Source organism: Sphaeramia orbicularis, chromosome 7 (genome assembly GCF_902148855.1).
Source record: "Sphaeramia orbicularis chromosome 7, fSphaOr1.1, whole genome shotgun sequence".
NCBI classification, from domain to species: domain Eukaryota; kingdom Metazoa; phylum Chordata; class Actinopteri; order Kurtiformes; family Apogonidae; genus Sphaeramia; species Sphaeramia orbicularis.
This window is the reverse complement of record NC_043963.1, coordinates 20,765,295-20,789,987: the sequence shown is the minus strand read 5'-3', so window position 1 is coordinate 20,789,987 and position 24,693 is coordinate 20,765,295. Positions and strand designations below refer to the sequence as shown.

The 24,693-nt window shown below is 35.3% G+C and overlaps 1 protein-coding gene across 4 annotated transcripts in view; it reads left to right on the top strand.

The window, feature by feature from the left end:
• Positions 1–24,693, top strand: part of LOC115422839 (neural cell adhesion molecule L1.1-like) — a 58,837-nt gene that overhangs the window by 31,235 nt on the left and 2,909 nt on the right. For 2 of the 4 annotated variants that reach the window (XM_030139420.1, XM_030139416.1), the window contains 20 exons: positions 883–1,067; positions 2,331–2,461; positions 7,333–7,477; positions 9,840–9,951; positions 11,653–11,813; positions 12,104–12,263; positions 13,037–13,164; positions 13,260–13,367; positions 14,150–14,356; positions 15,632–15,702; positions 15,794–16,019; positions 17,044–17,150; positions 17,443–17,692; positions 18,431–18,553; positions 19,610–19,786; positions 20,707–20,820; positions 20,924–21,079; positions 21,164–21,295; positions 21,411–21,483; positions 22,942–22,953. In XM_030139420.1, the coding sequence (XP_029995280.1) occupies positions 883–1,067; positions 2,331–2,461; positions 7,333–7,477; positions 9,840–9,951; positions 11,653–11,813; positions 12,104–12,263; positions 13,037–13,164; positions 13,260–13,367; positions 14,150–14,356; positions 15,632–15,702; positions 15,794–16,019; positions 17,044–17,150; positions 17,443–17,692; positions 18,431–18,553; positions 19,610–19,786; positions 20,707–20,820; positions 20,924–21,079; positions 21,164–21,295; positions 21,411–21,483; positions 22,942–22,953 (2,778 nt within the window). Of the gene's footprint in view, positions 1–882; positions 1,068–2,330; positions 2,463–3,860; positions 3,864–7,332; positions 7,478–9,839; positions 9,952–11,652; positions 11,814–12,103; positions 12,264–13,036; positions 13,165–13,259; positions 13,368–14,149; positions 14,357–15,631; positions 15,703–15,793; positions 16,020–17,043; positions 17,151–17,442; positions 17,693–18,430; positions 18,554–19,609; positions 19,787–20,706; positions 20,821–20,923; positions 21,080–21,163; positions 21,296–21,410; positions 21,484–22,941; positions 22,954–24,693 lie in introns of all 4 variants that reach the window. The other 2 variants (XM_030139417.1, XM_030139419.1) reach the window with 2 other exon arrangements.

Below are 24,693 nucleotides of genomic sequence, written 5' to 3'. Positions count from 1 at the left end.
AATACACTGAAAAGTCCATTGTGTTGCAGAAAGGAAGGATGTTCTAGGAAATCTTGTGTGCACTGTATGTGTTCTGTGTTTGCAAACTCTACTCAACCAAAGCCAAAAGGTCCCCAGGTCTGATCCTGCAGACTGAAAAGATATAATAGTGTGGAGTATCGAACAAGCAACATATTAAACTACAAAATGTTGAACAAATTGACAGTTTTGTGCTCATGATTTAATGCTATACAGTCCCTGAGGTCATCAGTTTTTTAGTTCCTACTAACCTCAGATGTCTAAAAAAAACAAGAGTTTCAGAGGTTCAGTGAGATTTAATTATTAATGGCACAAGTAAAATGATTCAAAATGATGTATTTCAGGAAGAAAAGGATTTGATGGTAAAGCAAAAAAAAAACATGTTGGTGTTTTGGTGTCGTGACTTAGTTTGGGGTTTGATTTCTTGTTCATTTCCAAAAACAGTGCGATACTGTATCTACGGTGTAGTTTATATCTCAGTGTGTATTTTTGTCTATTTGTGATATTCCTCCTTGGAGTGTAATGCAGACACTCAATCCCTTACACAAACATCTGCTCACACAGGTTTCATACTAGTTCTTCATTTTATCTCTTCTCTTTCACTGCTATTTTGCGGTCACTTTAATTATATTCCTTCCCTTTTCTGTCAGCATGACGATAAATGCTATGTCATTATAATTTCATCTTAATGATCAAATAGGATATTACATCATTAGCAAGATCATCTGTGTCCATTCAGCTCTAATTTCCTCCATATCTCTTTCAATCGATCCATCCTCCTTCCATCTGTAATCAATTCTGTTTGAGTCACATCTTTTTTTTTTTTAGTTTCTCTTCTTTTCATTTATACTTCTTTGATTTCAGGCCGACTCCAAAAGTGGAATGGAAGAAGAAGGATGGTAAACTTGACGAAACCAGTGGGCAAGTGGATAACCATGGGCGCTGGTTGTACTTCGATAGCATCACCCAGAATGACGACGGAGAATATGAGTGTCGAGCCTTCAACAGCCACGGGTCCACCTCACACTCCTTCAGTGTGTCTGTGGAAGGTAGGTTGGAGTTTCAGAAGAGCTGGGTTTGAGGACTGATCTCACAGCGCTTCCATATCTCGCACATTATGGAAATCACCATAAAGTAGAAGATAATCAGTCTCTGTTGGATGCCAAATAAAAACTAGGCATGCTATGAGTACAGTTCCAACAGTAGTCATTCAGATTTAATACAGTATTGTAGGAAGTTGAAAAAACTCAAAAGAAAAACTCCAAGGAAGTTTGGTCTTATCTATTTGTGTAATTTATAATTCATCTCCAGTGTAAACATTAATCAGATAAGATAAGACAAGACAAGACACCCAGGCACATTATTCTTATTTGTTCTCATTTATATTATTTTTTTTGTATTGTTATAATTGCTATTCATAAAACTTAATAAAAATTTAAGTGACAAAAAAAGACATAAGATAAGCCTGTATATTGTTAATGCTAAAGCAAATTCACAGACTAAAATTAACAGTTAAAGCAGTAAAAAACAGAAATTGAGACTTAGTGTAGCATACAATAAATACAAAATAAGTTAAATAAGCTAAAATAGAATCTAAGCAGAATTATCAGTGGAAATTATGATATGATCATGATATTGAATTGATATATTGTTCTGCTGCACATGATGTTTTATAGTAATTGAAAGTAATATGAAGTAAAATTTATAATTCAACTCTAGTGTAAGCATTAATACGAGAAGACAAGAGGAGACAGAATATTATTAATACTCCAGCAAATTCACAAGCAAAAATTAACAAAACAGAAAAATAAAAACAGAAAATGTGACCTACTATAATAGGTAACCATTTGAATAAATACAATATAAGTTAAGTAAGCTAAAATAGAATATAAGCAAAATTATATGTGGAAATTATGATATTGAATAGATATATTGTATTGCCGCACGTGATGTTTATAATAATAACTGAAAGTAATATGAAGATAAAAAAAGAAAAAAAAGAAGAGGTAATATTGCACATTATGTTCAGAACAGTGTAGAAAGAAGGTGTGGGTGATATGGCCAAAAGTGTAATGTAATATGACTGTAAAAATCCCATCAGTTCAAAGAGTGACTTTCAATCATTTGTGAAGAAATCTGATTTTTTATAAAAGTCAAAAATGTTGTTAATGATACAACAGGATGAATATGACGCAAGCAACAACAAGAAAAACACGCTTATATGTTTTGTATCGACTGTAGCTTCAGCAATAAACAATGAGAGTAATAGTTATGTGTCCAAACCTGTGCTTTAATTAATTTTTCTTGTGTAGCGTCGCCCTATTGGGTGAAGGAGCCCCAGAACCTGCTGTATTCTCCGGGAGAAACGGTGCGACTCGACTGCCAGGCTGAAGGCATCCCCACCCCGACTGTCACCTGGAGCATGAATGGTCAGCCCATCACAGGTACTGTAGCAGTTTTGAACCTTTCTGTGTTTTGTTAACATGCAAACCGTATGGCACCAATGATGGAAAATGTAAATTTATGATGATTCAGTTTGAGTTGCAGAAAATGCTGCTCTTAATAAATCCAGGCAGCAGCAAAGATTGTGCTGAAAGTACATTTTGTAGATCATTTAAAGGCACAGTGTAGAGCACAGGCGTCAAACATGCGGCCCGGGGGCCAAATCCGGCCCGCCAAGGGGTTCAATCTGGCCCCTGGGATGAATTTGTGAAATGCAAAAATTACACTTAAGACAATCAAGGATGTCAAACTCATTTTAGTTGAGGTTCCACATACAGAACAATGTGATCTCAACTAACATAATGGCATAATAACCTATAAATAATGACTCCAAATGTTCTTAGTTTAATGTGAAAAACATAATATTACATTGCACCTATAAATAATGAACTCCACATTTTTCTCTTAGTTTTAGTGTAAAAACTTACATTAAGTTATGAAAATATTAACATTTACAAACTATCCTTAACGATAAAATGTGAAAAACCTGAACTTTTGAAAGTGAAATTATGAGGTGTAATATTGTTTAAATTGCACTTATTTTTCTCAAGAAATTTAGTTTTTTCAAGTTATTCACATCATTTTGTTTGGATAGTTTGTAAATGTACATATTTTCATAATTTAATCTTGATTGCAGTAAAACAAAAAGAAAAATTTGGAGTTGTCATTATTTACAGGTTATTATGCTACTGTTTTACTGGTCTGGCCCACTTGAGATCAGTTTGGGCTTAATGTGGCCCCTGAACTAAAATGAGTTTGACCCCCCCTGGTGTAGAGTAATAACTGCCACTAGACACCTGTCAGTCACTAACATAAAATGATGTAGTAGATGATACTGAGGAAGCATGGGATCATGGGAGTTGTTGTTTTCACCACCATCAATCATATATGACTCAGACAGAAATCACATATCACATTGGATCTGATGATGTATATTCAGTTTATTTCATTTTATTTCTAGTGCTGTCAAGCGATTAAAATTTTTAATCAGATTAATCACAAGGTTGCTATGGATGAATTTCGATTAATCATGATTAAATATAGGCTAATTCATTTTTAATCTATATTAATCACATTTCAATTTGCATGAGCAAACAGACCCAAGAAAGAAGGGAATATATATGCACTTAACATGTTTTTCACAAGCTGGCTAATACGTTAGCTGAAATGCTAGCAGAATTCCTGACTAACATATGCTTGACATTAATGTGGTATTTTAAGGTCGAAGTGCTTCGTTGAAAAGAAAACTCATTCCTGCAGAGTGTGTATAATACTTTATTTTGGTTGACTGTTCTGTCTTGTGTTTTGTTTTGTTTTTTTGTACTCAAATTTCCATCCAGAGGGTCATGGTGCTGTTTGTCTTCCATCTTTATGGGTTGGTTCTGCTGCCTGTCGCTACCGGATCAACTTCCCATTTGCATTCAGAGCCATTCTGTGCTGCAGATGGGTTAATTGCATTAAAACTTTTTATTAGATTAATCATGATGAAAGATTAATCCACCTTAATGCATTAATTTTGACAGCCCTAGTTATTTCATTATAAATGCCTGCAGGTAATATTAAGTGGTGATGTAAATAAAAAGGATATGATGCTATTTAATAGGCTGTGACGAGATTATGAAATGCTTACAAAAAAAAATAGGTAGATCTTCAGACACAAAAGTACAGCAGAAAAAAATGTATTTTAATGATTAGAAAGAAAATACTCAACTTCTACAAGAGGTCTAAATAACCGGGTATACTGTTGTACAGTTTGCATGAATTAAAATTATAGAGGATGGTAATGTTTTTAACTAAACTGAGCTTTCACGGAACATATTTCTCTGATTTTAACCCTTAAAGACCAAAACAACCACCAGCAACCAAAAGCATAAACTGATCTAGGAAAATATTTAAGAACTTCTGAACTGTTAATCCTATCAATATATTTTAAAAATTCAGATAAAATGCAGCTTCTCAGGTTTTCAGCAGTATCAGATATGACACATTTGGACATTCAGCAGATCTGTAGTGGACACTGAAATGCTGCCATCTTCTACATCACTGATTCACCAATAAAGCCGATGTAGTTTAACAAATGACAGTGGTTTTAGACGCTTGTTTTTATGTTCAGTCGATTCTTCAATTTTCTTTGCACTGATATAATAACTCTTGAATTTACTCTGACCTGCAAGGAACATCTACATGATCAGTGTATGAAATATAAGAAAAATAGAAAATACAGAGGATCGCATTAAAATAAACAACCCATGGGGAACCATGGATCATATTAATACCAATATCTTGGCATTGTTCCTGTTTTTGACTTCATTTCCCATCATGCAGTGTGGTACTGTGCTTCCTGTCAACCGTCATGGGCATAGCAACATGATTGTAAGGCTATTGTATTCCAAAATTACTAATATCTCCCAAAGTATTGGTCCTATCAACTTGCTGAGATATTTAATGTGGAGATGGGACTATCCTCAACTGTAGGTAGCAAATTGGCTGATTAAAAATGTCTAAATTTCTCAGAACCGTGCAGACACACACACACACACACACACACAGACCTTCTGAGACCTTCCAGTATTATGATATAGATGGTGATAAATCAATGGGGAAAAGTTGAATGTATTCAGTTGAATTAGTTTTTGTCTTTAAGGGTTAAACCAGGGATGTCAAACATGCGGCCCGCCAAAGGGTCCAGTTCGGCCCCTGGGATGTTTTTGCCAAGTGCAAAAATTCTACAGTCTTGAATTGAATTAAGCAAAAAAAATTTAGCTTGAATTAAGGAAAAAATCTTGAATTAAGTAAAAAAAAAAAACAAAAAATCTTAAATTAAGTAAACAAAAAAAAATCTTCAATTAGCCAAAAAAAGATCTTCAATTAAGTAAAAAAAATCTTGAATTAAGCAAAAAATATATATATATCATATTTAGCAAAAAATCTTGAATTAAGCCAAAAAAAATCTTCAATTAAGTAAAAAAAATCTTCTAAATCTAAAAAAAAATCTAGAATAAACAACTTAAGTTTTTTTCCTTTGTTTTCGTGCAAAAAATAACATTAAATTATGAAAATATTTACATTTACAAACTATCCTGTAACAATAAAATGTGAATAACCTGAACAAATATGAAGAACCTGAAATGTCTAAAGAAAATTAAGCACAAGTTTAACAATTTTTCTGCCTGTTCCTCAGTGTTTAGTGTCTTTGCAGATCTGATCCATAATGCACATGGACAAATGAGAAGTAGAGGCAGAACGTTAAAATTGCACTAAATTTTCTTACGTTTTTAAATTTAAATTTTAGTTTTTTCAGTTTTTTTGTTTTTTTTCTTTTTTGGATAGTTTATAAAAGTAAGTATTTCATAATTTAATGGGTTTTTTTACACTTAAACATGGACAAAAATTGGGAGTTGTCATTATTTATAGGTTATTATGTTATTATTTTTCTGGTCCGGCCCACTTCACATCAAATTTAGCTGAATATGGCCCCTGAACTAAAATGAGTTTGACACCCCTGGGTTAAACCATATTTTATTACAGAAACATAACGTATGTTAACATCTTTCAAATTGGAAGCTTTGAGATCAGAATCAGAGGACTGACAACTTCTCTCTTAGTTCAGAAGGTTTTATTTTTTGATCACATGTAAAGCAAGGTCTCTGCAGAGGGTCCAGTTCTATCATGGTGATGATGGAACTGGACCCCAATGTCCAGTTTTTGGTCACATTTATCTTCTGAGCAGCTATGCTCCATCACAGTAGGTTGGACTTTCACAACGTCATCTGACTCCGTGTTCTAATTGGACCTCACCTAACTAACATGGCACCAACCACCAGCTCACGTGTACTCAACTGAAATGTTCTATTAAAACTGTGAGGGTGTTGTCCTTTGTGTTCCAGTTCAAACTGATAGAGTAAAAGTCACCCCTCCCATGGTCACAAATGTTTTCTGCTTTTGAGAGATTACTAACTGACCTGTTTAACTAAACATATTTGGACATAAAGCATCAATAAGCAATAGTAAAATAAAACTGCAATTGACAATAATAAAGAATAATGAATAATAAAGAACAGTAATGAAATAATACTTCAGTTCCCCCTTTCGATATGACGTCATCATGTCAACCGTATAAGAACCTATATGTATGCCATATGTGTAAGATGTATTACTTCATTGCATAAAACATATTATACCTTTGAGATTATCATTAGTGCTGGACCCTCCGTCTCTTTCTAATGTCTGCATTTTCTCCTAAAATTATCCCATGCTTTTACTGGAGCTTATCTTTTGGTTCACCTTTAATTTAAGCGTGTCATTAGATTATGAAGCTTAATGACTGCAAATAGAGTTCAGGGAAGAGAGAAAGAGAAGCAATAATTTCCTGGCTCGAAGCATTCACTATAACAGAAAGCCTCTTAAGCTTAGATGAATTTGCCAGGCTACATTGTCCTAGATGGAGCGGCCAAGATCCTCATGCTGACTTAAGTGTGCTTTGTTGAAGACAGAAAGCTAAAGAGGAGACACCAAATCACTTCATTGAGCTCCACAGTGAAAATACCACTGCAACCAAAACAGTAATGAACTGTGGAAAGACTGTCAGAAAAAAAGAGCACAGACGAGGTCACGACGTGTACAGCTGCTCTGAGGACAAACACCTCTTTGTCTTCTGCGTGTAAAGGGGCTTCTAAGTTTTGACAAATATCACCAGGATGTTCTCATGAAGGAATTTTCTGTCCCATAGTTCTCTTTTGTAACCTTTTGTCCTTCTCTTCTTGTTCTTTCTTACCCTCATCCATCACCCTCCTCACCTCCCCCCGCTCTGCCGAAGTGGATGACGAGCCTCGTCGGAGTGTGTCAGGTGGTGTGTTGAGACTGATGGACGTGGAATTTGGTGACACTGCTGTGTATCAGTGTGAGGCCACCAACAAACACGGCTCCATCCTTACAAACACATACCTCCATGTTGTTGGTATGTCACTCAGCACATGTGCAGTAATATAAAAATGCATTTTGTTTATAACATGTAACTGACCCTTTGCTAAGCCCCCGCCCCCTTAGTTACTGTTGCTACACCTGTGTAACTATGGCACTGGGTATTAGTGACATTCAATACCACAGATTTCCTTTTGATCCAATAAAGTAAAATTTAGGCTGGTATCGATGATACCGATCCGATCTGATACTGATGCTTTGTACATGCACTTAATGTCCGAAATTTCTAAAAAAAAAAAAAAAAAAAATGTATATTTCAAATCATAACTTCATAAAAAATACAAGACATGAGAGTAATTATTGTTTAATTAGTAAGAACTGTTATAAAAATGAAAACTTGCATATTAATTCATGTTACATAAACATTTTCACATGAAACATAAAAATACTGAACATGTAACACATCAACAAAAGCATCAAACATTGACACTTTTCCTAATTCACAAGTTTTTGTGTAGGAACAATAGCATATTGACTCTGTCCCCTTTAGTCTGTTCCGTTTTTTGCTCAGAACAGACTGAGTCAGAGTTGACTGACTGGGAAGTGTGCCGCACTACACACTTACCCAGGCGGAAGAAGAAGTAGTTCCCACCAATCGTGTATCATTTGGACAACATTCCAATAGTTTAGCTACTTTCCACTGTGTTCCTGATAAAGATTACCTCAAAAGTATCAATAATTTGATTTGTGAATCGATTCTTGCGTGTAAAGATCTGGTATTGGAGATATCGATATTTCAGTATCAATCCGCACATCACTACTGGGTATGTCACTGTATGACGTTTTCACTGTTATCAACGAGGTATTACAAAGAAAAGAATTAGGAATTTCTGTGATAACTGTTAATGAAATGCCAGAGAGAGGTTCACAGAAAGGATTAAAGGAACTATCTTCATAATATAGTGTTAATTTTATCAATAAAATCTTTAAAGTAAGCTGCTTAACTAGCTTGTTTAGCATACAGCTGTTAGCTAACAAAAGCAGTTCAACTTTTTTTTTTTTACATTAAAGTCTTAAACAGTCACCAGCATCCAAAAGTATCACCTGATCTAAAATGGTTAATAACCTCTGAACCACTAGTCCTGTCCCATTATCTATACAGACCCATTTGGACATTCACAGGCTCCATAGCCAATGTGGAAACACTGTCATTTTCTGCATTCACCAAAAAAACCCATGTAGTTTGATAAATGGAAATGGTTATAGATGTTTCTACAAAAAGTCACGTTGCTTCAGTTTTCTGTTTTGATATAAAAGCATTTGGTTTTGAGATTTGATGAACATCTACATAATGAGTGAATTAAATATAGGAAAATGTCTGGAAAAATACTACAAAATGCAGGGGATAATGTAATAAATCATGCTAAATCACTTTGTAAATGTTATATGTAGAAAAAAAAAATTTGGAAGTTGCTACAAAAATATTTATAGTTCTTTAAGGGTTAATATAAGTTATTCATGCTGAATTTAAGTTTGGCTGTTGCGTATCATTTAAGGCTGAATGCTGTGCACCATGACATGTATAGAAACATCAAAATGACTGATTTCAGACAAATTTTCTTTTGTGCGCTAACACTGTGTTCCAAGTTAGCTAACAATAGTTAGCACTTGAAAGAGTTTTTGTTGATATTTATTAAGGCAGATTATGAAATTGGCTCAGAAATGCAAATTACAATCCTTTTTGTCTAATATCCAATGTTTCATAACTATTATCACAGAAATTCAACATTATTTCCCCGGTTAATTTCTGACTGATCATTAAGTTAGCTTAATATAATGTCATAAAGTGATGGAAAATCATTTACGAGTTCTCAAACATCCTTTAAATAAAAACAGACACATTTTATTTGTCTCTGTTAACGTGCATCCACGGTCAGTAATAAACCTCCTAAATTCTCATAAGTATGTTATCATTAACAGTTAGCTAAGAGTGGCTTTTAGCTTCGCAAAAATTATGACCCCCTCCTTTAAACTAAAATATCTGCTGTCGGAATAACAACTTCTAACACAGATAATATGAACACTCATAAAAATACAAATCAATAATTGACGTCAATGTGTCCTCACGGGCAGTTTTAGTTGCATTATATTAAATTACATGGTGATAAAAATAGTGGAGTAATGTTTTGAGATCATAAAGAGCGTACCATAATCATAGGTACGTTAAGCAACTAAATTTGTAAGCATTTATATTGATGAGCTTCATTCATAATGTCTTCACTTGTTCTGACAATTTAACAGGAATAAACTGGAGTTTTTGGGATGGTCTTATCAAAGGATCAGCTGGTCAGGGTTGTGTATCGCTGTGTATCTTCAATTCTGTGTTGTTTGTTTCTCAGAGCTCCCTCCACAGATCCTGTCATCTGATGGAGTCGTATACAAGGTCACTGAGGGTGGAGACATCAAGATGCACTGTGAATCCTTTGGATCGCCAAAACCACACGTCACATGGTGAGACACAGACACACAAAGACACACACTTTGGGGTTTTGTGTATTTATGGGACTTTACTTTCATTTCCTAATCACTGATAATTACATTATATCTAAACAGACCTCATACTGTGACAAAACAAAACTTAAAGGATCAGTGTGTAACATTGCATGACATCAAGTGCTTAAATCCTCTGATGTCATCGTCTCCTGACCTACAGAGGCTACTAAAAATGTGAAAGTCCTTTGTGAGTTTTATCCGTTCTGGGCTTTTCTAAGGAGATATTAACTTTTGTCCACACTCACACAGTAGCTGACAGTAATGCACTTTAACACTGGATATCACTACTAAAAAATCTGAAATAAATGCTCAACTATACATACTTGAAAACTCCATTTTAATGCAATAACATTAATTTAGATGTAGATATAGTTTTAATTTTGTGTTATGTTAACTGAATGAGGGTCATGGTAATAAGCACAGCACAGAGATGGCAGACTCGATGTTCAGAACCTGTGTCTTTTATTACGAGGCATGATTCTAACACAGATTCTCAATCCGCACACATAAAAATAAGCGTTTCCAATCAATATAAAGACTAATATTAAGTTAAATTGTGGGAAAATGTATTTCTGGCAAAAAAAAAAAAAGATCTCCTTTGATGCTCAAATGCAGACTCTGATCTTTAATCTCAGTGGGGCAGCGCCCTCCAGTGGTCACATCAAAGCACACAACACAGCAGGACATTAGGACAAAAGGGTTTGGACACCCCCCATGTATTTGTGATAAATTGCATGAAGAATCACTTTTTATGGTCATTGAACTTGCTATAGTATTGTTCCATTATTATCAAGCCCACATGCTCCCTTCTGCACATGCTCTGTTCCATCAAGGTTTAAAACCTGTATGTTCAACATAATGAAACACATCCAGGGCATGACATGTTGAACTGTCGAGCATTTAGTTTTGTAATTTATTTCTTGTTAACAATAAGCCAAAAAAAAAAAAAAATAGAATTTATTTGCATTTGTCCGATGCAGCCACACCTTTTGAAACACAAAAAAAATATTTTCATCAAAAAAATCTTATTAGTTGAGATTGTGTAAAATTTAGGTGTCCAAAAACTTATTTCCACTAACTGTTGTACGGTCTGGTCACTGAAGGGGAAGGAGGAAAATGGCTAATTTAATGTGTGGTGGGATTATTAATGAATTATCTAAATGGTCACCAGAGTTTTCATTTCACAACCAGGTTATGTAAAGTGAGACTGAAAACCTTAAATATAAAAACATTACAGTTTTCTCTGGATAGAATCATTACTTATCCATCCATCCATCCATCCAGTATCCAGAGAGCTTTTATTATCATAGTATGGTTCTCCAAGTGAGAGGTTGTGCATTTTAACCATGCCCACAGTGTTAAAGTTGCCTTTCTCTCTCCTCTCTCTGGACCATTAATTTACTAATGGCTGAAGTCTATTTAATCCAAGGTCTATAACACATACACACTTGAGTCTGGAAAAAAACAGTGCAAGTAATAGAGACACTGAAATTTATTGCTGTTGTTGTTGTGGGTTTTGTTTGGGAATAGTCTCTGAAAGATTATATCAGGGATGGATAATGCGAAAAGTGCAGCAACACCCTGATGTAATAATAATAATACAAATAATATAATGTACTAAGCAATCAGTATTATCCCTTGTCTGTGTGTGTTGTTCAGGGAAGACCAGAACATGGTTCCACTACTGTCACACCCTCGCGTCGACCTGCTGACCAATGGAGCGATAGAAATGTTAAACGTCAGTCATGATGACAGTGGAGTGTATACCTGCTCCATCAAAGACGCCAATATCTCCATCAATGCCTATTTAGAGGTCTTTGGTATGTATGTCTGACACTTTCACCATTCACATGTAGACTACCTGCTCAGTTTTATCATGAAAATCTGATGTCTAGGCACAAAAAATAAACTTAAAAATCACTTACATGCCTTGAAATGCAGGTGTTTCTTTTGTCCCAGGTTTAAAAATCTACAGAATTTGCTCAAAATTATCTCTGCAAACTAACACTAACACACACTGACAAAGCTGGAAAAGGACATTTTAATGCCAACATACTGTAAACAAACCAGATTTATTCATCTTCAAACTGTCCTGTCTGTTTCCTGTCAGATCGAACAGTGATATTGACGAGCCCCCAGAACGTTCGCGCCCTCAGAGGATCCACTGTTCTGCTGGACTGTCGCTTCTCCAAAGACTCTAAGCTGCACGAATACCAGATAGTCTGGAGGAAAGACGGAAGCAAAATACAGGAGTCCTCACCAGATGACGAGTAAATACACACAGATGCATTTCACTTCACAGCATTATGAATGGTTATATTTAGAACATAATGACAGGTTATACCAGAAAATGGACAGTTAATGTCTCTGAGAGGTTATGTGATCCATTCCATTTGACTGTAGATTCAAGATTTTTATTTATCACATGATCATGGTATGAACAGTGAAGTGTAAGAATATAAACATCTGAGAGTCAGCAGGATTATGCAAAAACTGTTATACCTATTTTTATGAAATTTAGGAAAAGGGAAAAATAATGTTGTGGCCAATGAAGACTCAGGTAATTTCAACACTACAGCTGTATGGATATTGCTAATTTCCTGGTGCTTTCTTTTATTTATTTTGATTTATCTGTTATTTGTCCCAGCAGATCTCACTGAGCCTACAAGATCTCTTTTCCCAGAAAGCCATAATTTTTTGATCTATTTGTCAACATTATTATGCAATTTGAAAAAAAAAAAAAATTGATGGTGCAATGTATAGTTTTTGGATTGGCTTTTTTTTTTTGCAAACACAGGATAATATTTCAAGATAATATTAGAGATTTTGTGCCTATCTGATGCAGCCACACCTTTTTCAATAGAATAAACATTTTTCATCAAAATATCTCATGATAATATTTGAGATTGTGTAAAAAAAATTTCCACTGCTGTATTTGTTCTTCTTAATGTAAAGATAATGTCACTGTGTTCCCTTTTCAATTCCTGAATTCTTATGTCACACACATTTCACTCCTTATTCATTCTTTTCTGTGTGTTGCTAGGTATACCATCTTTGAGAATGGAACTTTGAAGGTAACAAATCTTCATTCAGAACACACGGGTAATTATTCCTGTGAGGTCATCACTTCCTTGGACCATGTCAAGTCAAGTGGCTCCATCACTGTAGTTGGTACGTTTGTACTGTGTGTCTGTGTGTGAGATCTGACTGATAGTTTCTGTCCTTACGTTCCAGCACTAAAAGTGTTTTTTGTTTCCTACACTCAGCCCCACCAGATCCTCCCAGGGACTTGTCTGTGTCTGAAATTGACCCTCAAGGTGGAACCCTTACACTCAGCTGGACACCCGGACACTCACACAACAGCCCCATCATAGGTACTGAATACACATACACACACACACACACACACACACATACACACTACACTACACTAGGCTTTCTCAAATGGGGGTTCTTGGAAGAAGCCCAGGGGGTACTTGAAATTTTTTGGGAAAAGTAGTTGAAATAAGTCATCATGTACTGAATACAAAAATAAATAAAGAAAATTAATGCTGAAATATAAAACACAATAAATACATTCATATGATAGGATTGATACTCCTAGTTTTATTGTCAATCATCTTGTTTAAGCTTTGGTAATAATTTAAGAATATTTCTATTTTATATTATTCAAGATTAGTTTGAGTAATTAAGTCATTGTTTTTTTTGCTGATGGAAGGTTCATTTATTCATTAATGACCAATTAATGCATTTTTCTTATCAGTGAAAGAGGGCACTTTCCAGTTTATATTTTGCACACAAAATGTGCTTTACTGTTTTTTAAATTTGTTATATGTTGCAATTACATATATGTTGTTTGTTTACAAGTTGTAAAAATAAAAAACAGACACCTTTGGCACAGGAACAAATTTGCTGAAGCCAGAGTTGGGGGTACTTGGCTAAAAAGGTATATTTCAGGGGTACTGCACTGTAAAAAGTTTGAGAACCACTGCAGTATACTGTATGAACATAAGATTAACGTCACTGTAAAATGTATCTGTATTAAAGCCACTTCCAAGGACAATAAATAAACAGAACAATCATGACAAAGAAATTCAAATATGCACGGTCTTTTACAAAAAATAGTATTAACTTCATTCATTTGTCTTTCATTCAGAGTTCATCATTCAGGCCCGTGAGGAGCAGCACACAGAGGAAGGACAGTGGAGATGGGAAGAGTGGAAGAAAACCCCTGGGGATTTCAGTGAAGTGGAGCTGAAACTCCAACCCTTCTGCACCTACCGCTTCCGCATCATCGCTGTGAATGAACTGGGCCACAGTGAGCCCAGCAAACCGTCGGAACACTTCAGCACGCCACCTGCTGGTGAGTGACGCCAAACATCTGAGGTTCAATGTGTAATACCCACCTGTTAGTTGGATGTCATGGTGCTATAAAACTCATTTCTAGGCCTGAACATTTACCAACAGTCCAGCCTGTGTGCTTGTTTATGTCTTTGTGTGGTGAGGCACCAGTGAAGGTTCATTTGCATAAATTTCCATATTCAGTGTTTTACCTGCAGTAGATCATGGTAACATATTTGGTAGATAGATATAATGAAATTACTACGTAATAAAACCATGAAAATAACCTGAGTACAGCATACAATTAAACTGGCATTGATTTTTTTTTTTTTTGCTTTAAGCATCTAAATTACGGTTTACAGCAGTGCAACGCATCACTTCATGGTCATCTGTTGCTAATGTTAAACAGGGCCATGTCTTCACTTTATTTATCCTCCCCTGAATCGGACGGCACAGATAAAGAGCTGACAAATGAAACATGAAGTGTAAAGGCAAGGCAAGTTTATTTGTATAGCACTATTTATACACAGGGTAACTCAAAGTACTTTACAAAGGCATCAAAAAATCGAAGAAGAAAAAAAGACATTGAAATTTCATTAAAATCAAAAAGGGAGAAAAGATATTAAAATCATCAGAGATAAAACGTGATTTTAAAATGGATTCACAGAATAAAAGAAAAAACATTCATTATATAATGTGTAAAGTGTTTAAAGATGTGAAACACTTCATAAAAGCCTTATCGGGGGCATGAATAAAAGTCCAGTTTGACAGATCCAATGGGAACTAACTAACCTAATGTTGGCTAGCGCCAAACTTTATCTTTTTCTTAGTCATTTAATAATTGCAACTTCAACTCTCTGTACTCGTGTCATGACATGGAATGGTAGAATGATAACTTGACCTGTTATGGACTCTGGGACACAGTTCTGCAGTAATCAGAAAAGAAAGAAATGAATGTATATAGAGCCTCAACATTAAGTGCTGTCACTGCTTAACAAGTGGATTTAATGGCTCCTAGTGGTAAAGTTGCACAAGTTGATGAGTATGCACTTTAACATGAAAAATAGAAAAAAGGAGTAAACGTTCACTAACTTTCTTATTTCCAGGTGATTATACACCAATGAATACATTATAATTAATATCATATAACATTTCTGCAATTGCATCCTCTCAAATCTTACTCACTGACGATTTAAAGCCATTTGATTGTAATAGATTTAATTTCCATTCACTATTTCCTGAGTTGGGATGTTTTGTAGCTCTACTAATTGCGTTCATTTGTATCCCGTTCTTCTAGTGCCTTACAGTAACCCCTCTGGTGTACGCAGTGATTCCAAAGACCCAGGGACTCTTATCATATCATGGGATGTGAGTACTTTCACCATGGTGCTAACGACATCACTTCATAACTATGCTTTTGTCCTTATATTAATCCCACTGTGTCCCCATGTGTTTCCAGGAGATGGACAAGCGCTTCCACCACGGCCAGGGTTTCCAGTACAAGGTGTTTTGGCGGGAAGCTGATGGGAAGGGTGTCCACTGGAACCACGGCTACACTACTGGTCCGCCCTTCTTGATCAACAACACAGGAACCTACACGCCGTTTGAGATCAAGGTCCAGGCTGTGAACTCACTTGGAGAAGGACCTGCACCCGTCGCTGAGATCGGACACTCTGGAGAGGACTGTATGTCACGTTTCCAACTGTACATCGTCATATTCATATAAATAATCCAACAAACATTGACCCAAGGAGCAGAGAGAATGTAACATGACATGTTATTTGATTTGAATGACACTGGGCCTCATGCAAGAAACCATATACTGACAAGATGTCTCTTATTTTTGTTCATGTCCTACATATTCTCTAATTTTGTTAGTACCCATAGATTTGTGGGATTCACCAATGTTTTCTTATTTTTGCTCTTACAGGTAAGAGAATTTTACAAATAGTCAAGTGCATTTTACACAGATAGGAGAAAAACATCACAGCCCCGGAAGTATTTGCTAAATACAGAGAAACACATGTTTTAAAGCTTAAGAACACAGAAACACATTTACAATGTAATTCAGATTATTTCATGTTTTAGAGGTATTTATATGATTGATTATTACATTTGTGATTGAAAAATATCTAATTTGTCAATTGAATCACATTTCTGTCATGTGGAGTGTCTGATTGGACACCTTTGTATCAGAAATAGTAAAAACAAAAATACAGTGGGGCACAGCGAAATAAAGATTTTTCACTTTAACATTTTAAAGTGAAAGGTTTTTGTCATGATAGCCCATAGACAAATAAAAAAGTATGTATTAAGGCCTTACAGAATACAGGAAAAGAAACTATAGCCCTCTGTCTTGCATTGAAAAAATATGTTTTTATTCAAAGCATAATTGGCTACGCCCATCCCATTTCCAATCAAGTCAGAGCCAACATTCTTTACATGTGGGTAAGGGCAACACTAGATGGTAAGAACATTTGGTGCATTTGGTGTTGATTCCTCTTATTTTTTTGTTAAGAGAAAAAGTAGGAAGAATCAACTCAACAATGTAGAAAAAATTTAAATAATCCCAGAAAATTTAAGACAAATTTAAGAGAAAGTTACTGCATGAGGCCCAATGTTTTTGTTGAATTGATGCCGTTGGATTATTTTACTAGAAGCTTATTATGTGGTGCCTCTTTGTATTTGGTGTTTCTCTCTGGTCTTCAGTGCCTATGGAAGCCCCCAGTGGAGTTTCAGTGACTGTAATGAACAGCACAGTCAGAGTGAAGTGGAATGAGGCCCAGAAGGTCCGAGGTCTGCTGCTGGGATACAAGGTAAAACTCATCACAACAATTCAGCAGCTCACTCTCTGCTGGTTTCTAGTCACAGCAGTTTGCCGGTTACAAAGATAACCTATGACAAGGCTCAGTTAGCTTCCTTCTAATTCTTATTCCTCTTATTACCTCAATCTCAGCAAAAAAAAAAAAAAAACAAAGAAAATATAATAAAAACATCATATAGAAATTTAATGGAATTATTCTTAAACCAGCTCAGGGGTCGTTGTTATTAAAATGATTCATCGTTTTACAGTTAAATGTTGGAGTTTCATGTGCCTCTTCCTGTCAGATCTACATCAAGAGGCTGGAGCGTAAGATGGAGCGGCGCCGGAGGTCCCTCGGACAAATGTTTTATGAGGAAGAGAGATTGGAAAGACCTGAGCAAGAGGAGAGGATAGTGGTGGTCCATGGCATGAAGACCTCGGAGGAAGTCCCAGGTCTGCGGCTCTTTTCACAGTACGAGCTCTCTGTCACAGTTTTTAACAGTAAAGGGGAGGGTCCACGCTCTAAGGTTCACCCCTTCAACACTCCAGAGGGCGGTGAGTCAAATCAAAACTGACATTTTGTTCCAAAAAAAAAAGATTCATATTCATGATACTGTATTTGAGGGGTGTCAAACTCATTTTAGTTCAGGGGCCACATACAGCCCACTATGATCTCAATAATAAGTAAGTAAAATAATACCATAATATCCTATAAATAATGTCATCTCTGAATTTTTTCTCTGTTTTTGTACAAAAAAGTAAAATTACATTATGAACATGTTTAATATTACCAACTATCTCTTCATAAAAAAATGTGAATAACCTGAACAACCATATATATCCTGAAATTACTGAAGAACAATATTCTCATTTTAGCATTTACATATATGCTTTACAACTCATAGATCACAGTGGATCTACAAATACACAAAGCATTTAATAACAGGCAAAACATTCTTAAAATTGCACTTATTTTTCTTAAGAAATTTCAGGTCATTCTTAGGTTCTTTGCAGTATTTGTGAAAATGAAAATTTGGACTTGTCATTATTTGTAGGTTTTATGCTATTACTGGTCTGACCTGCTGGAGGTCACATTGGTCTGCATGTGGCCCCTGAGCTAAAATGAGTTTGACACCCTTGACTATTAATATCTTCAGTTTAATATTTGCAAATTCATTCCACAGGTTGGATTGGACCCTTTAGTGGGCCGGTTTTGGCCCACGGGCTATACGTTTGACACCCCTGCTGTATATGAATTTATTAATCAGACACATTCCTTGTATGTCTGTTTAGCACCTGGACCTCCTGCATCGCTGACCTTTGAAAGCCCAACGGATAAATCACTGATTCTATATTGGACTCCTCCGATTGAGAGAAATGGCATCCTGCTGGGATACATAGTCCAGTACCAAGAGGGTAAGAACTGAACCACCCAAAGACATGTATCTGCACAGTTAAATCTATAATATTTATTATTACAACATAAGACTATCTAAAAATGACCAGGCTGCTGTTATATATCTGTTGACTTGTGTGTTTACATCATTTCAAGGGAAAAAAATAGGAGTCAGAATAGAAGAAGACAGAATGTTATTCAGTGAGTTAAACATGATCACAGATCTGGTTTGGTGGATGCAAAGGACACGACTTTGTTTCAAGTGGAAAAACATTCCAAAATTTCAGTTTTCATTCAGTTTGTTCGGTACCTCACACTGCCCTCTAGTGGTGGCTCTGTACTGGAGCCAATGTAACTGTGTCTCCTGTTGAGTAATAATAAGGGAGGTGGGACGAGTGTGCATACACCTTGTATATAAATCATTTATTTACTCATTTAGTCATTTATTTATCAGGGACAATGCAGTGAAACATAGAGGATATATGGAACATCTGATGTTGTGCACAAACAGTATATAGCATTCAGCTGGTTTACAGCTTCCATCCCTGGCTGTTCTTGAACTAGAGTAATACATTTTCTGTCTAAATGACAATAATGTAAAAAAAAAAAAAAAAAAAAAAAAAAAAGTGTCTAGAATAGTATAAACAAACACAATAGAAGCCTGTTCAGATCTACCACACAGGCACATTCACACACTCAAAGGAAAAAAAAACATCCTCACCAAACATAAGTTTAAGAAGAATATAATGTTTAGTTTCTTATATTCTAAAGATTCTCAAAACTTTTTTAAAATCTTAAGAACCTTTATTTCTTGATGAGTGGTATAATTTCTTTAGCTGCCTTAACAGCTCCAAGTAAAACTGCATTTAATGTGTGAAACATGTGAGTGCAGAAACATACTTGTCAGAAATGGCCTAATTCATGTTGAAATTTGTAAATTAAATGACAGCATGTTTTCACATAACTCTTAACAGATATTGTAGAGTCCAATGTGACCTACAGATACTTAAATTGACCCACAACAACAAACTCTGCTCTTATCTCACTGTTCTCATTGTTTTTTTGTTTTGTTTCAGAGGTGGATAACATCGGTGGTGAGGTGCAGATGCAGTTCATCAGCGATCCCAGTGTGACACACCTTGAACTGAAACCGTTGGACCCCAGCAGTTATTACATCTTCAACGTGATGGCTCGTACAGCTGCTGGAGATGGACCGCCCATCACACGAAGGGGCGCCACATTGTTGGACGGAGGTGAAACTTAGTTCCACTTCTTTGAACGTCCATCTCATTTTCTTTCCTTTTTCAACATGTCTGTCCATTAATAGGTGGAAAACCATTCAGTGCTTTTCCTCCAAACTTGCTGAAATGTATCAGGTTTTTATTAGAGTGGTACATTTTTCTTATTTTCTCTGTCATCTATCCATGTTGTTCATCATGCATTTTGTCAATATTGTGTTTCCAATACTAAAAAAACATTCTGTCTGTTATGGAAAAAATATTACTCTACTAATTCGTCTATAATAAAGAAGGATAAGTTCAAACGTTCAGTGTCAAAGAAATCCCTTTATTTGGAGCTCCATAGAAAGAGATACCCCTCAGACAAAGACTGAGATGGTCTGACCCCAAAAATACAAATCACCCGGTAGTCTTCTGTCTCCCATGAGAAAATTATGACGTGTGGAAAGTGTTTTGGTTAGTGTCAGGAACTTTGAGATAAGACCCCTGTGAGAAATGTTGGTTTGGCCTTCTACTCTGGACACAACACAAAAGAGGTCCAAACTGCTTTGTAATACACAGTGACATGAATATATCTGAAATAGAGTTAGAAGCCTATATGATATATGAAATATATGAAAATATATATGACTATATATGGATATAAGTAATTTTGCCATTACACATCGTTACGGTTTTTCTGTTTAAAGTGGTGCCTTCTGTTTGCCAAATACAGACAACTGTGATCTAAAGTGGATTGAACCTGTAAAATAATAGTATATAGGCATATAAATTGGCATTTTGTGAAATTACACCACTCCTCTGCTGTCAAAAGACAATGACATTAAACTAAACAAACATCACAGACAAGTACAATTTCCTGATTTTATGGGGGACATGGCAGGCTTAAATGGCTCCTGTTTAAATCTGTTCAATCTTGTCTTCTTGCCTTCCAGTCCCTCCATCAAATATCACCATGTTTTCTGGCGACACTTACGTCAACCTGAGTTGGGTTCCAGGTGAACGAGACAGAAATTACGCCTTCCACATCAGCTTCACCAGGTTAAATGGTAAGAGACGGACGAAGGGAAAGAGTTGGGTGATGGATTCGTTAGTTTTCCAGATGTCATTAAAGTTTTATGAATCTAATGTATTTTTGTGTTTTTTATGTAGGTGGTGGCATTCAGTGGCAGAACTCAGAGGTGGTGAACTCCACACAGGGTTTCTACACGTTAACGGGCCTCCAACCTGGAACAGACTACCACCTTGCGATCTTCCAAGGCAACTCCACTCCGCATTGGCAGGAAAAGCTTAGGACCAATGGACCAGGTATGTATGTTTGTCACACACAGTTTAATAGTGCTTAAAAAGTGTTGGTATTAAACATTTTCTTGTTTTGTTGACGTCTTCCAGAGCTATCGGAGATGCCTGGTGGTTTTGCAACCCAGGGTTGGTTTATCGGACTCATTAGTGCCGTTGTCCTGCTTGTGTTGATACTGCTCATACTCTGCCTCATCAAACGAAGCAAAGGTGGTAAATATGCAGGTACGGTGCTTAAAACCACATACAGGGTTTAATATTGACAGTAATTTAATGTTTTATAAATGATGTTAATGGTGAGTCATTATCAAGAAACTAATGTTTAGGTTTTCTCCTACAGTGAAGGACAAGGAAGACAAAGAAGTGGACTCTGAAGCTCGACCAATGAAAGATGAGACATTTGGAGAGTACAGGTGAGTCCAATCTCAATGTTTCATTCGATAAACAGTGGGAATTCGTACCTTGTTAGAGATTAATAGTACATTTGTAAGAAAAATGTCAAGCTAGATCAAAGATACTCAGACTGAAGATAAAAGATTCCAACCAGCTGTTGTGATGAAAATATATCCTAACTGTTGGTTATTAGTTCAAAAGTTATTATGTCAAAACAGAGAAAACTGAGGAAAAATTATTTCAGCAAATTATATTGTTAACTGAACATAAAAACAAGCGTCTACAACTACTGTCATATGTCTAACTGCTAAAATGAACTACAGAAGACAATGATGTTCCCATGTTCACTATGAAGCCTCTGAACGTCCACATGTGTCATATCTGATGACACTAAAAAGCTGAGGAAGTGCATTTTACCTGAATTATTAAAATGTATTGATACGATTAATGGTTCCAAATGTATTCAACACCAGTAAATGCTTTGAGTCACTGATGGCTGTTTATGTTTTTGAGGCTTGAACATTTGGAAAATATGCCTGACAGTACTGTTTTCTATTTAACAACAAACTAATAACTATTCTGAAAACAAAAATAAGTAATTTTTCATGTTTAATATCTTATGCTTTAGTGTAAATTATGACATATTTTGGTTTTAGGTGCATCAATTATCTTTGTTTTGCTAAGATAAGCTAACCGTCTCTCTAATTTTACATATACAGATATAAGAGATACTCAGCAAGAAAACAACTATTTACTGTAATTTTAATATATGTATATATAATTTGATTGCATTAATATAGATTTGGTGAAATGGACTCAAACTAAGTCTCTTTGTCATAATGGTTGTTGTGAATATTAGCTGAATCTAATAATGATTTGTAATCAGTAAACCTAACAATACATGATCACAAATGTGTCTCTTTTTTAAGTAAAACCAAGCTTGTTATGGTGGCCTTTATAGCCATTTATGATGTGTATTTGTTGCTTTGTTATTCTGCGGCCCTTTCCATGGACATGACTATTCCGTTTACAGAACTGTCAGAGTGGGATTGAAAAGAGCATTGCTTTTAGCTCTGAAGTGACAGACTGTCATTAACGCCTTCACTAACACACCCACACATAATGTGTTTTAAGTCCTGGCTGCCTAATATATGGTCTTTATCATAGTCCTTCCCTGAATCTGATTTTCTTTTAAAAAATATAGAAAAGATAGATGTCAAGTAATTTAAAACTATTGCAACAACTGTGATTATGTTGTCATGTACAAATGTTCTATTTTATAAACATTGACAACATTTATTATTATCATTACATTTTTTGTTTTGGAATTAAACTTCTTTTTACTCTTTTTCCCTTTACATTCTGTTCTGCTCTTGAAAGGCTTTTGCTGCGTTCTTTAATTTGACCTCACAGCTCTAATATTCACAGCTTGTTCCTTTTTCTCACTGTTCTTTCTTCCTTTTACGCTGTTTCTGCAGATCTCTGGAAAGGTGAGGAAGTTCAGTTAAAAGCATGTTGTTGTACTTGTGATGGTGTGTGCATGTATTGTCACTGAATATAATTCAACAAAAGACTCATTTATCTGGAATATTATGTTTGTTTTAACTTTAATTTGTATTCTCTTATCTGATGTGTATTTATCTGTATTTCTTAGGTTTAGGTAATTTAATGATACTAGTTGTTTTCATGAATCCACTACATCTAATACGTGAGAGCAGGGACCACCAGATACAATCAGATACTGGTTTCTAGTTTTGCTTCCACCAAGGTTCCAAGCAAAATCATGTGACTAAACGTGATGTAAAATCATGCAGATCACAGATTAGTGGATCCAGACTGCATGTTGTAATATCAGACACAAAGCTGAGCTAGCAGGAAATGAGGAAGTCTTTCAGAATGATTTCAGACATGATAATATACAGGTTTAAGTTTCATAATCCTCCATTGTTGCTGCAGTCACGCTTAAGACAACATCACAATAGTTTACACTGTTGGACAACTACCTGTGTTGAGGTATTAGACCTGCAATGGAAATATTACACACTGCTGGAAAACAAAAAAAAACCCTGGTAAAGCCAAGTTGATGCCAGCAGTAGAAAAGTAGTAATATATCCTTCTAAAGGTTCTTAAATCTCACATACTGCACCATTAAGAAAATTTATTTTGGGGTGATATTTTAATGTAAAAGATAAAGCCTAATACAGAGTGTCAAATATATGGCTCATGTGCCAGAACTGGCCAACCACAGGGTCAAATTTGGCCCAAGGGATGAATTAGCAAAGTGCTAAAATTATATATATAAGATCTTAACAGTCAAGGATGTCAAACGCAGTTTAGTTCTAACCTCTAAAATTGAACCAATATTAGACTTGTTACTAAATGTATTGTGCCTTTGTAGATGTGTAATGCACATTTATACATAATTTGAGCCATAATATTGTTAAAATTGTATGTTTTTATCATGTTATTCACATTTTTTGTCGAAGGATAGTTTGCAAATGTAAACATTTCCATAATTTTCCTTTTTACACTAAAACAAAGAACACATTTTGGAGTTATTATTTCTAGGCTATTATTTTACTGGTCCAGCCCACTTGAGATCATATTGGTCTGTATGTGGCCTTTGAACTAGAATAATTTTGACACTCTTTATTGTTAATAAATTGTTAATAGTGAGGGCAGATGTGAAGTCTAGATGAATTGGGATTGTGGGTGTGAAATAATGGAATGGACCTTATGATGCACTTAAGTTTTCCACTCCTTTGGCAAAGGTTAAAAAAAAAAAGTACTTTAAGTTTAAATTATTCAGAAATATTGAATTGAGATGGTAGATGTGTTTTTGTTGTTGATTTTTTTTTTCTTTGTTATTATTACGGTGTGAATGCTCGATGCTGTACACATTTAAGTTGATGTAAGCAGTGTATTAGTTGAAAAGGATTGGCAAAAAAATAAGCTTTTGCTTCTAGCCTATTCCTTTTTTGTTTTTTTATGTTTATTATGACTGATGTACTGAGTACAGTGATTGATGTAAAACCAAAAATAAATTCATTCATTCATTCATTCATTCATTATCTTCAGTGTAAGAAAAGAAACTGAAAATTGAATTGTAAGAAAATTGAATGTGGAGCAATATGTTAGTGTAGAATTGTATAAAAATATAGTAATAATCTCAAAAGAATACAATAATAATTGGTTTTAATTGATGAGCTGACGCCCTGTTTCTTGTCTTT